Source organism: Acinonyx jubatus, chromosome B3, assembly GCF_027475565.1.
Source record: "Acinonyx jubatus isolate Ajub_Pintada_27869175 chromosome B3, VMU_Ajub_asm_v1.0, whole genome shotgun sequence".
NCBI classification, from domain to species: Eukaryota; Metazoa; Chordata; class Mammalia; order Carnivora; family Felidae; genus Acinonyx; species Acinonyx jubatus.
Window position 1 is genome coordinate 38561278 of NC_069386.1, and position 13487 is coordinate 38574764.

General features: G+C 53.3%; 1 protein-coding gene across 15 annotated transcripts in view; it reads left to right on the top strand.

Annotated features, from left to right (window-relative positions):
- Positions 1–13487, top strand: part of MEGF11 (multiple EGF like domains 11) — a 358471-nt gene that overhangs the window by 328730 nt on the left and 16254 nt on the right. For 14 of the 15 annotated variants that reach the window (XR_008299110.1, XM_027067570.2, XM_053223851.1 and 11 more), the window contains 7 exons: positions 2445–2591; positions 2940–3074; positions 8095–8223; positions 9241–9369; positions 9870–9998; positions 10569–10697; positions 12201–12437. Coding sequence is in view for 14 of the 15 variants with exons in the window: in XM_027067570.2 (XP_026923371.1) it covers positions 2445–2591; positions 2940–3074; positions 8095–8223; positions 9241–9369; positions 9870–9998; positions 10569–10697; positions 12201–12437 (1035 nt within the window). In the remaining variant the exon portion in view is untranslated. The remainder of the gene's footprint in view (positions 1–2444; positions 2592–2939; positions 3075–8094; positions 8224–9240; positions 9370–9869; positions 9999–10568; positions 10698–12200; positions 12438–13487) is intronic. The other variant, XM_053223847.1, reaches the window with a different exon arrangement.

Below are 13487 nucleotides of genomic sequence, written 5' to 3' on the forward strand. Positions count from 1 at the left end.
GACCCTCCCACCAGGCCAAGGATCTGCTCCTTTGGCCCTCCAGTAGAACTGGGGCACTCCACGCAGTGGCAAACCCTGGGCCCTTCTCCCCACTCAGATCCCAGCGTCTCGAGCTCCAGAGAGTTCTTAGGACATAGAAAAACCTCCAACAGGGGCCCCACTCCCACAGAACCAGGCCTGTAATATCAAAGTTGCCAGATCCTGAAACCCAGTGGGCCCTTGCTGACACCTGCCGTCGGCATAATCACCTTGCACTGAGAGCCATCTCAGGCCCCAAGAAGGAGGACCCCTTCTTGACATGAAAACATGTTGAGGATCCCACACATGAGAGTAGCTGTACTTTTAATATCCATTGATTGGGAGAACGCACAATAGCCACAAGCTGCCACGAGTTCAAGGGTGCTTTTGTGTTTATTAATCACAGCAGTATCCGCATACGGTTTCAGGAAAGAGCAGTGTGTATGTGTGACCCGTGTGCCTTGGTCAGCTTACAAAAAGCACTTGAGGCACCGATGGGATCAGAGGTCGCCGTCGGGCAGCAGAGCTCTGCCTTAGTCCCAGTGGGCCTCCCGGGAACAGCAGAGTCCCTCGGCCCACAGTCTGATCCTGGGTTTCCAACAGAAGATTCCTTGGAGCAGGTCACAGGTTTCGTGTGCCTCGAGAAGGGGAAACTTGAAGCGGTATCCAAAGCTTTGAACAGCTTCGTGGCCCTGCCTTCCCCAGGCTCCCCTTCAGTCAGTCAATCCACGGGGTTGGTCCAGGGTCAGCCTCTTGAGCCCTTGAAACCGCACAAGGAGAGGCCTTCATCAAGGGGTGGAGTGTGCTGGCCAGATTCCCCCGCGCCACGAAGAGGCCTCATTTCCAGGAGAGCAGCATCGGAAACCCTTGCCCTGCTGGCAAATTGAGATGTCAGAGGGAGGGGGGCGAAGGAGGGAGTGTATGCACTGGACTAGACAGGCACCGGAGGGTGAATAAGGCCTGTCATATCCCCTCACTCTCCGCTCTCTCTGGCTGTTCAGTCCTCCCTCCCTCCCTCCCCTTCCCATGGGCACAGGGGGGCCTCTGCAATTCCAGCCTGCCTCCAAATTGGTCCCACTGCGCTCCTCGTGCTAGGGCTGGCTCTCGTCACTGGGCCTGAGAGTCTTCCTCCCTCTTTCTCTTTCTCGCAACCCCCGTCCCTAGAACAAGGCAGACATGATCTTCAAGCTAATTCTGTTCTTCTCTGAGCCTCTGATACTCACCATCCAAAGCCACGCCAGTTTCCTGGGGCCCACACCCATCTGTTCACCTAATGCATGTCAGACTGGAAGTCTTTCTGCCTGAGAGGAAACCCCACCTCTCAGCTGGGGCCTCGGGCCTTTTAAAATTCATTCTTAGCCTTTGGGCTGCCATCATCTCAGTAACTTATTTGCTCTGTCTCCACTCAAGAAGACCAGGTAGGCCTTCCTCCTCTTTCTTTCTTTCTTTTTTTTTTTAATTTTTTTTTAACGTTTATTTATTTTTGAGACAGAGAGAGATAGAGCACGAACGGGGGAGGGTCAGAGAGAGAGGGAGACACAGAATCTGAAACAGGCTCCAGGCTCTGAGCTGTCAGCACAGAGCCCGACCCAGGGCTCGAACCCACAAACTGTGAGATCGTGACCTGAGCTGAGGTCGGACACTTAGCCTACTGAGCCACCCAGGCGCCCCTCCTCCTCTTTCTTAATAGAATACATCATAGCGTAGAGAAAACATCGGAGTGCGTCACATACAGTGACAATAAAACCTCATTTTGCAAAGTGTTGGTTTCTATTACAAACATGTGTGCACATATGATATAAAATCCACTTTGCACCGAGGGCTATGGTCAAAAGGATCTGAAAAGACCCCACCCACTGTCTGAGCCCTCACCCTAGGGCTGGTTGTCTGGGACCCAAAGGACCAGTGGCTCCTGGGCCGACATGGCCACTAGGCAGGGAGCTCACTCGTGGCTCGTGCAGCCCCGCCCCGTAACAGCATTCACCTGCCCCAGAGTTGGTTTCTCTCAAGCCTAACCTTGGATACCAGCTAAGATGTCAAAGATGAGGGTGGTCCTTCATGACCTGGTCCCTTCTTGGTCCCATAATCCCATCTCTTGCCATACCTCGTTTTGCACTTTATGGTTCCGCCACGTTATGCTGTGTTTTCTTTCAAGGCACGATTCTCTCTCCTGCCTCCTACGCTTTGCACAGAGGGTTTCCTTTACCTAGTAAATCCTTCCTTGGCCATTAGGACTTAGTTTGGGCAGCTCCTCTTCCTGGAAGCCCTCCCTAGACCAGCCAAGTCTAGATAGGAGTTTTCCTCTGCACTCCCAGATACACTGTGCTCACCTCCACCCCTTTATTCTGCATGGCGCCCCTTCCCATCATCCTTCCTTCTGCCTTCACTCCTCTTACCACTGACCTGAGTCTGCCTCTGGCCCACAGGCATCCGCTGTGACAGCATGTGTCCACCTGGTCGCTGGGGCCCCAACTGCTCCGTCTCCTGCAGCTGTGAGAACGGTGGCTCCTGCTCCCCAGAGGACGGGAGCTGCGAGTGTGCCCCTGGCTTCCGAGGACCCTTGTGCCAGAGAAGTAAGATGGCTCACCCTCTCCACCCCTTCCCTGTTGGAACTAGTCCTGGCCTGAGAGGGGCTAGGGTCTCAGAGTCAGCCCCCATCAAACCTCTCCCTCTAGTCCCCTCTCTCCCTGCACTGGCTTTTGTGTCCCTAAGTTCAGGGCCCAGCCTGGCTCCTCAGCGGAAACAGGACCAGACCACAGCTCCTCTCTGCAGAAGGGGGTGGGCCCTCGAAGGTGTGGGGTGGAGACAGCTCTCCGCATACCCCTGAGGAGCCTCTCTGCATCCCTGTGTGGAACCGGCCAGGTAGCCAAGCTGACTGGGGCCCCTGAGGCTGCTGACCATCCTCTCCCCTTCATCCCCAGTCTGCCCCCCTGGCTTCTATGGCCATGGCTGCGCCCAGCCATGTCCCCTCTGCGTGCACAGCAGTGGTCCCTGCCACCACATCAGTGGCATCTGTGAGTGCCTCCCTGGATTCTCCGGAGCCCTCTGCAACCAAGGTAGTGTCTCCAGGGGAAGGTATGGGCCAGGGAGGCGAGGCATCCTGGGAGAGAAGGGGCTGGAAGGAGGGGTTTGGGGCTTCTCATCATGCTCTGTGGAGGCAGCTCCCTGCATCTTCAGGGCGTAGGCCTACCTTTGTGAGAACTGGTCACCACCAGGCATGAGACAAAGCCATTGCGCAGTTAAAAGGAACAGGCTCAGAGAGGTTAAATGACTACTCCATGGTCTCACCACTAGAAAGTGGCAGAGCTGAGAAACAAATTCTGACTCCAAAGCTGAGGAAAAATGAAATAAGCGTAGATGAGTTCTGCGTAAGAAGCGTCCCTGAATGGCTTCTGCTGAGTGCCAAGTGGTAAAGGCAGAGGATGCTGTGGGAACTCAGAGGAGACAGTTCTGGCATGGGCTGGAGATGGCAGCTTCCCAGCCCTGCTCCCCCCACACTCAGGCCAACGTCACTGATCCCTCACCGCAGTTTCCCATCTCCACAGCAGCATCCTTCTTCACAAGGCCAACTCCAGCCAGCCTCCGCCACTCAACAGGACTTGAAAAGGGAGATAATAAAGCTTATTTGCATTGGCGTGCTGCTAAACTGGCTCTCTGTGGGGGGAAAGCCTCGCTTTGTAACATTTGCAAGCAAGTTCTGCGACCTCAATGTCTCCGCCGTGGTTGATGCCCCAGTCCCAGTGGCTCAACACGGTCACAAAATTCTTGACTAGTTAGCAACCAGCGCGAAAGTAGAAGGGGGCTCTGGCACACCCCGCTGCCTACTGCCGTCCCTGGCTCGGTTAGGCCAGTGCTCGGTGTGGATTTGGGGGACAGCAGCATGCTGTGCAGGTCTTCAGCTGGGTCTTAGCCTAAGAGGCAGAGAAGGAAGAAAGGTGTTGCGGGTAGAGCAAGCAGCTTGGGTGTGGACATGGGACTGTCTGGCATTAAGGGGGAGCTAAAGAACGTGGGGGCCGGGGATGGCAGAGGGGGGACTGGGAAGGTGTGGTCTGAGGCCTTCAGGACAGCTTTCAACACAGGGGTGCAGAATTTGTACTCTGACCTATAGAAGCAAAGAGATCTCAGACTAAGGTAAACTTAGAGCTTAAAGCAACTTCAAGGTCATCTGCTCGAGAATCTCATCTGGCCTCTGCTTAGATGCTTCCACTGAGAGCTCACTACCTCCCAGGGGAACAGATTCTTTTGATGAATAATCACCACTGAGCTGGGCTGGTTTTGTAAGGCTATGGGCCGTTAATATGTATGAGTGGAAAGTTCATTCCGTGATGCTTTGAGGTCATGAGAAGTTTGGGCCCCAGGGAAGCATATGTGACAGTTTCATTTGCTTGCATCCCTCCTAGGACAGTTTAATCATAACCCGACGCGTCGAGGTTTACTTATTAAACATCGGAGACCCAGCCGTCAATACAGATAGGCTGGGTCTAAATTAGGACCCAAACAGCCCGCGGAGTAACTCTCAGATCCTGCGATGTCTGATTTATCGCCCGCTGGCCTAATGAGTATTTTCCACATATAGATCTAATAGAGTTTGCTATTAATGGCAACTGCCCTGGTTAAGTCTCAAACCTTGTAAAAAATTGAACTGACACTTTCTAATGACCGGCTTTCCAGCGAGTTACAAATTACAGACACTGCTTGTGCAGAATCATTAAACATAGATTAAATATAACCAGATGTTTTCTTTTCACCAGCCCCCTTCTCCACCGCCCCTCTTCTTGCCTCACTCTTGATTCAGCTAAGAAGTCGACCAATTAATGTATTAGACTGATCGCATTAGCGGCTCCGTGGGTGAATTTGTCAGCCTGGAGCGTGTGAGAAAGACTTCAAAGATAAGACTGTCTTGTTAGAGAAGCCCAGAGCCGGTTTGGGGGGTATGGGAGGTGGAGCAGTTCACCCCCTTCCCCATACAGGGCCAGGACTGGGGAAACGGGCTCCCCAAATCAAGCACCTCCCAGAGGCGGGGAAGAAGCAGGGACCTGAGCTGCAGGTGGCGAGGTGCAAGCCATCCGCCCTGGAAGGAGCTAAGGTTTCGGCCAGGGGAAGCGCAGGGCCCCAGATCAGCCCCATAGCTGCGAACTACGGCCTGAGCCCAGTGAATGAGGGTCACTAGCCCCATTTCTGAGATGAGGAAACAGAGACTTAGAGGGGTCACGCAGTCTGTCCAAAAGTGCTCACCGAGTAAGTGGCAGACCTTTCTAGCTGTGTGACCTTTGGGCAAATTACTTGACCTCAGTCCCTCAGTTTCCTCATCTGTAGAGTTGATAATAGGGAGTAGTAATGAAAATATCTAATATTGAAAGTATTATAAGGTTGACCGAACTAGTATTTGTGAAGCACTTCGAATGGTGTCTCGTGCATATAAGTGCCTAGAACTGTTTGCTGGATACATAAATAAAATTAAGACCCAAACCCAAGGCTTTACATTGGAGACCCTGGTGCACCATGCCGCCTTCATTATTTGTCCCAACCACTGGTCATGTCCAGGAAAGGCATGAGGTGGACACAGATCCCAGGCTCCAGCTGCCCACAGTCTGGTTGGGGAAGGGCTTGAAGGTGAGGCAGTGTGACATAAAGGAGAGGGTGCCAGCCCAAGGTGTGAGAGACCTGGGTCCTGGGTAAGTCGCTTCTCTTTAAGAATCAACACTTTCCCATGATCCTCTGAGTGACTTAGCTGAGGGCCTCGGACATTCAAGGGATTCCTCCCCCATAACAGGAATGCACGGAAGCCTTCTTGGAGGATTGTGGGGATGGCTACAACTGGGCTCTAAGGGGAGAAGGTTGCACCTGGAAGAGCTCAAAGAGAGAAGAGTCACTGGTCCTAGCAGAACCCACTGGAAGGTCACTGCTCCTGAGGCCTATTTTGGCCATGTTGGAATATTCTCTGAGTGTTTCCTACACATCAGACACTGCGCTGAGCACTCAGACGCAATAAAGAACAGGAGAACCACATTCCCTGACCTCACAAAGCCTATAGTCTAGAGGAGGAAATTTGGAGCTCAGCCTTCCCCAGAAGAACTTGGGAGTTGAGGGGCAACCAGTGTATTTCCACACATTCAACTACCCTGCCTGGTTTTTCCAGGTGTTGTGGAAGACAAAGACATGCGTAGAACTCAGGCCTGGCCTGAAATAGACTCACAAGTTACAGTAACAGAAGACCCGGAAGAAGAAACTAACTAAGGGTCTGGAAGTTCAAACAAGGATATAGCACCCCAAAACCAGAGAAGATGGGTGAATCAGGATTTAGTTCAACTATAAGTGACATAAAAAGCCAAAATAACTGACTTGAAAATGACAAACATTATTTCCGGAAGAGAGAAAGAAAGGGAAAAGGAAAACGAACGAACAAGAAAGAAACTATCCAGAAGTAAACCATTGGAGAATGGTAGGGTAGCTTACAAAGTTGTCAGGGACCAGTCACCTTCTGTCTTGTTGTTCAGCCATCCTCAGTACATGGCTTCCACCTCTGATGAAAGCTAGCTGCTTAAACTCAGCCACCTTATCCACAGTTCTTATCCATAATCCACATTATCCTTCAACAAGGATGAGGAATGGGCAACTAAAGACATGCATTTCCACTTACCATTGGCCAGAATGTAGTCACATGGCCATACCCAGCGGGGCAGGAGCCTAAGAAATGAAGTCTTTGTGGCCATAAGCCCAGCTAAAACTTCAGATTCTACTCCTAAGGAAGAAGACAATGGATTATTGAAAGATTAACAGTCTACTACAGAGAGATCATAGGGAAGGTAGCATTTAAAATGAGTCTTATAGGGGCATCTGGGTGGATCAGTCTGTTAAGCATCCAACTCTTGATATTGGCTCAGGCCATGATCTCACAATTGTGAGCTTGGGATTCTCTCTCTCCCTCTCTCTCTCCCTCTTCCCTGCTTGTGCTCGCTCTTGGTCTCACTCTTTCTCTCTCTCAAACAAATAAAGTTTAAGAACAAAATGAGTCTTATAGGCAGGGTAGGATTTCCACAGCTGGACATGAGGGTCAGGGAAACTCTAGAAGGGAACAGCTGGAGTGAAGGCATGCGGTGTATTGAGAAAGTGTTGTGTGGGCCAGTGGCTTATGTGTCTGGGAGAGACAGGTGGTCAAGGGTAACCCAGGTGAGGTAGCTATATTTTATTCTGGGGAAGCGGGGAGCCACTGAGGATGTTTGAGCAGGGCACAGGAGTGCCATGAAGAAGAGAGCTCTGCTTTAAAGAGCTCAAGTTGTAGGAAGCAGGTGGAGAATGAACTGCAGGGGAAATGAAAGGTAGGTGCTCAATTAACACTCAGACTTAGTTCTATCAGAGCTTACAGCCTGGTTGAGGACACCAGCCCTTCCTTTAGGGACCAAGGAGTGACTCTTCCAGGAGGGGTGAGAATCACAACCCTACAAGTGACTCAAGGTGGAAATAACCACAGGAGCTCAGTGGAAGAGAGCTCCTTGTGGACTCAGGAGGGTTGTCCTGAGGCTGAGCTAAGGCTTGAGGAACAGGTGGGATTTGGAGAGACAGAGGAAACAGGTGGGCAGAGACGGTCCTCCGACAGTCTAACTGCAGGCCGACCTGCCACCCTGCACTCGCCCCTCTGCTTCCAGCTACAAACATCGTCCACCCTTGTGGCTATGGGATAGTGATGCCGGCAAGAATGTGGTAATGGAAAGCAAAAGGCCGTGGAGCCGTGTAGACTGAGGGCAGAGGCCAGATTCCCAGCCTCACCGCTTCCATCTGTGAGGCCCAAGTCAAGGGCCTCTACCTAGCCCTCTGGGCCTCAGTCTGGGCCTCTTTCGAAGGGGATCAGTAATAGAGCCTCCAGAAGAATGCAGCTGTGGGCGCAAGAGGGGAACTCATTTCTGCGCACATGGAGAAGGGTGATGGGGCTGTGGAGGTGGGCAGTTCCCACCCAGATCTGTGAGCCCAGGGCCACAATGGCAATGGCCTGGGAACATCTAGGGGTGCAGCAGCTGCAGGTGGTGGTCTGAGGAGTGCAGGTGGGAGGGCAGGAGCCAGGCTGTCCTGTGCCCACAGTGTGTGCTGGAGGGCGCTTTGGACAGGATTGCGCCCAGCTCTGCTCCTGTGCCAACAACGGGACCTGCAGCCCCATCGATGGCTCCTGCCAGTGCTTCCCTGGATGGATTGGCAAGGACTGCTCACAGGGTAAGCAGCTGCCTCCTGGGAACGCCCCCCCCCCCACCGGAAGTCTGGCCCCCTAACACACCCCTTCCTTGCCCAGAACCTCTGTGTCCCTGGTGCCTCCACCAAAATCTCCTTCTGTGGACAGGAATGTCCACCTGAGTCCCATTTAGCTCCATAGCTAACATGATGAGTCATTAGGATTGATCACTGGCATTATTAACTGTTGGTAATAGAGGTATTGACATTGTTGGGAGTACCATTGATACTAAGACTGAGAATTAATGCTCCGTGGGCACCTGAGCAAGGAGTAGCCCCTACGTTTGGTTGGGGAGGAGAAGGGGGCAGGGACTGGCTTGCTGGGGTTTAGGAGTGGGGAAGTGACGTGAGGCCAGGGCAGTCACCTCAGAGGGGTGAGGGGTCCCCTGAGTGACCCATGTGAATGATGTCCTGGGCACATAAGCCTGGACAAGGAATTGTAGAAGCTGTTCTTGTAAGGTGTACCCCAATCCGATATGGAAGTAACAGGGACCACACCAGGGTGAAGGCCTAACCTCTAGCCCCGTGGAGCTCCTGGTGCGATGGGTGAGATGTGGCCAGTACCCTGAGGGAGGTCCCAGTTGGATGGCCTGGCCTGAGGGAATTTCCATTCTGGTGGAGGAGACACAGTGCCGTCCTCGAGGAGCTCATCAGCCGAAAGAGGGGAGTCCCCACCCTGGGAAAGTCCCCGTTGTCACGGGAATGTTAAGTGTTCACGCTGTAAACTGCAGTGTTTAGTTCACACACCCCCACACGCTCCAAATCACAGCCGGTCCCCCGAGAAGGGAAGTTCAGGAGCCCTCGGAGCTGGGCAAGTGGGCAGAGGATCCTGGGTGAGTGGGTCAGGAGGTGAGTGGAGGAATTCCGGGAACAGCGTGTCAGGAAAGCCAGGAAATTCCAGCCGGGTGTATCCTGGCATCTTGGCTGATGTGCAGTCCCCCTTCCTCTCCCTCCGATTCTGTCCGCCTCTGTCTCACCCTCTGCGTCCCACCCATCCCCCAGCTTGCCCACCAGGGTTCTGGGGCCCTGCCTGCTTCCACACGTGTAGCTGCCACAACGGGGGACGCTGTAGCGCCGAGGATGGGGCCTGCCACTGCACCCCTGGCTGGACTGGACTCTTCTGCACTCAGCGTAAGTCCTGCCTCCTGGCCTCCCAGCTATTGGGGATCCCGTGCTGCGGCCTGCTGGCTGCCTTGAGCATCGTCCAGGCCTGTGGAGGGAGGGAGGAGGGAGGCCCCTGGGGCCGGAGCTGCCCCCTACCCCACCCCAGGATTGGGAAGCCTGGATGGATTCAGGAGGTTGATGAGCCCCAAGTCCTGGAAAGTCAGGGTTGTAAGGTACCCAGGCAATCACCAAGACCCGACCCTCTGGACAGTAGGGCCCAGAGCGGGAGGAACAGTCCGTGGCTACACAGCAAGGAGACCCTAGCCTGGTCTCTGGTTCCAACACACCTTTGTCTAAAGAACTCCTCACTCTCACCCTTACCCCTTCATGAAGCCTGGAGTCCAGAGTGTAGTGACAGCTGAGGTGCAGGGTTTCACAGGTCCCCACCCTGTGCTCAGAGAGAGGCAGCAGATGACAGCTTTGGTCCCAGCTGCATCTCCGTAGTTGTCCCCACCCTGTTTCTCCAGGCTGCCCCGCAGCGTTTTACGGGAAGGACTGTGGGCGTGTGTGCCAGTGTCAGAATGGCGCCAGCTGTGACCACATCAGCGGCAAGTGCACCTGCCGCACGGGCTTCACCGGGCGACACTGCGAGCAGAGTAAGCAGTCCCAACCCCTGACCCTGAGTGTTGGTGCCAGGCATCAGCCTCTTGCAGGGGAAGCCCCCCTGCCACCGCCCCTCAAAGTCCACTCATTCAGGGCTCTGCACCTCGTGTTCCCTGGATTTTTGGGGCAACTCCCAAGAAAAAAGGCTGAAAGTCATGCCTACATCGATGTGCCTGTAGAGCTTCTTCCTCCAGTCGCTGGGGGAGGAATGGAAGATGCTAAGGGCAGATCACAGAGGCCTGAGGGGGGACTGAGGGAATACAGGGAGACAGTCGTTTAATTCTTTGAAGCCTCCATGGCACCCAGCTCAGGGCCTGGCCTGTGAAAGATGCTGCATAAATGTGTCAGGTGAGGAGGAAGTAGGAGTGGGTGTCCCCCCACACTCAGGGCTAAGGTGCTCTGTCCACCGCTGAAGTGCTCCCACGGTCCAACCACAGTGGGAGTTACAGGGAAATAGGTTTCACTCTGAGTTGGAACTGGCTAATCATAGCTGAGCACATATAGGGTGGGAAGAGCGAGCGAGGATGTGTCTATCCGTCCCGTTTCTTCTTCGCGCTACACAGGATGTGCCCCAGGAACCTTTGGCTACGGGTGTCAGCAGCTATGTGAGTGCATGAACAACGCCACCTGTGACCACGTCACCGGCACCTGTTATTGCAGCTCTGGATTCAAAGGAATACGGTGTGACCAAGGTAACAGGTGGCAGAGTCCCTAGGCAGGGGGCTCTGGAAGGGCCCCATGGAGACAGGATCTAAGGAGAGTCCAATGGAACAACTGGATTTTAGAAGGATAGTTTGTGACTTCGGTTTGTGCACTTTTGGAAGGAGAGCAGGAGTGGGGTGGGTTGCAGAGCCTCCAGGTACCGGGTACTGGAGGCAGATGGAGCAGGAACCTCTCAGTCATGGCTTCCCCATGCTCATCCTTGGCCAGTTTGCTATGAGCCATACGAGGGTAAGCGCAAGCTAGTCCTCTGTAAAGGCCACCAGACAATCGAAGATATGCCAAATTCTGGTTCTGCCATTACCGGCTAGGTATGCTGGACAGGTCATTTTATTTTACCGGGCTTATTTTTCCACATGCAAAGTAGGAAGGGTAGATTAATCCGTCTTCCAACACAACAGGAGGTTCTGTTGAGGGCCAAGGAGTCTAAAGGCGCTCAACCTTGGCTCCAGCTCTATAGGCCGAGGACACCCCATAGGAATTATGAGGACCAGGTTGAGATGATAGTAGAGAACTCAGCACAGTGCCTGGCACATAAGCAAGCACTCAATAAGTGAGATTTTGTATACATAAAAACCCCTCGTGAATTGGTGCAAATAAGGGATTACACTGTTGTTCGAGATGGGGAATGATAATGGGCTCTCAGTTATCCACCTAACAGAAAGGGGCCCAAAAGACATTTCTATTGCATTCTGATGATCACAGAGAATGATAATGCAGCACATTTCCCCGAGGATGTTGACTAGCTCCGTTCACCCAGTTGCCGATAGCCAAGGAAAGGTCTAGCCTCTGCTGGGCGGCAGGATGCCCCCACCATGGGCTTGGCAGCAGTGTGAAGAGTTAGCCCATTCATGTATCATCAAGAGGGATGCTGTGGGCAGTCATCGGGCACAATGGCACGCTTTCTTGCCAGTCTGTCCTGTGGTGCTCACAGTTCCCTGGGGAGGGTGAGATTATTGTCCCCATGTTACAAATGAACAAACTGAGGACTCAGAGTCACAAAGCTGGTAAGCAGGGAGATGCACTGAGTGCCATTCTTCCGAACTCCGGAGAAACCGGACTTTACCAGTTACTGGTTATATGATCTTGGGCAAGTTATCTAACCTTACCGTGAGTCAGTTTCTTCGTCTGTGAAAGGGAAATAATTAAATAGTCCTTACTCATATGGCTGCTGGGAAGATAAAATGAGTTAGTATCTGTAACCCATTTTTCGAAGAAAGTACTCAGTACACATTTGTTGTTATTTTATTTGCCATCCGTGATCACATTTGTTCTTGGTCATGACCCTGGAAGTCCATCTGCTGTAGACAGTTGAAGAACACAGGCACGGTGAGGGACAGGATCACACAGGGATTGAAGAATAGGGCCGAAGACCAGAACCCAGGTCTCCTAACATTAGAGGAGTCTAGGCCCTGGGCCAAGATCTGAAGAGCAAGCAGGCCTCCCCCAGACTCGTGTCCTCCCTCCCTTCACAGCTGCCCTCATGATGGAGGAGCTGAATCCCTACACCAAGATCAGCCCGGCGCTGGGTGCAGAGCGGCACTCGGTGGGTGCTGTCACAGGCATCGTCCTCCTGTTGTTCCTCATTGTGGTGCTGTTGGGCCTGTTCGCCTGGCGCCGGCGGCGACAGAAAGAGAAAGGCCGTGACCTGGCTCCCCGTGTCTCCTACACACCTGCCATGAGGATGACCAGCACGGACTACTCACTCTCAGGTAAAGACTATGCCCCCAGCCTCACCTCTCCTGCCCCTCCCCACACATACACACACACCCCAGAGTCACATGGTATCCTTGGGGACACCCAGGTTGATTGTTGGAGGTGGGTGGTCGTGCTTGCAGGATCTCCTGAAGGCGATGGATGGTCAGATGCTCCTGGAGACAATAAGTGTGGGGAGCAGGAACCTACTTAGGAAAAGTAGATGGGGTTTTATGGGAATGTCACTTCCTGGGTGCCCAGCTTGAAGCAGCTATGATTAGGAACCTCCTTCCATTTCCCCAGAGCTTCCCATCTTTCTCACCAGGCTTTGGCCACAGGAACACCCATACTAAACAGAAACTTTCCTAAACTCTCCAAGGGAACCCCTCTCCAGCCCAGTGCCTGAGCTGCCTCAAGAAACTGGCCTAGGGCTGTGTCCGAGCCCTGTTCCATTTTTGCTTCCTTGGTGAAGGCCTCAGAGCAACCCTCCCTCCCAGTTCCCAGAGTTAGGAGTGCCCTGTTAATTTAATCCAGTGGAAGGGGATGGTGCCTGGCTCAGGGTAGGGAGAGAGTCTGAAAGTTTGGGCAATGGCCCAGTAGATCCACACATGTGGTAGTATCCCCAGGGGGTATTCTATCTAGAGTCTGAATGGGGTGGAGGTGGGGCTATTGGGTCAGATCCTTCCCATCTCCTGAACCCTGGACTGCTGCCTTAAAATGAGGCTTTTGGCTTCGTATTTACTTAAAGAGTTGAGGTCAAAATGCTTTGACATTGCCCACAGCCCTGGGCCACAGGAGGCGGGGCCTGTCTAGGTAAAGACAAGGATGACTGCTCCCTCCAGCTGGCTCCCAACTTATGGCTGACCTGCAGCCGCTTGCATCTCGGATTTAGAAAACCAAGATCACCTCACCCCTTTCCTGCTAAGGGCTGCCAACCACGTGCCCACTCGATGCTAGGTGCTGCAGGGTAGACAGGGGTGGCCCAGGTGCAGACCCTGCCTTCAGGGAGCTCCTGGCCTGCACGCCTCCCTGAGTTTCAGCCAAAGCAAATATCCCCTGATGAAATC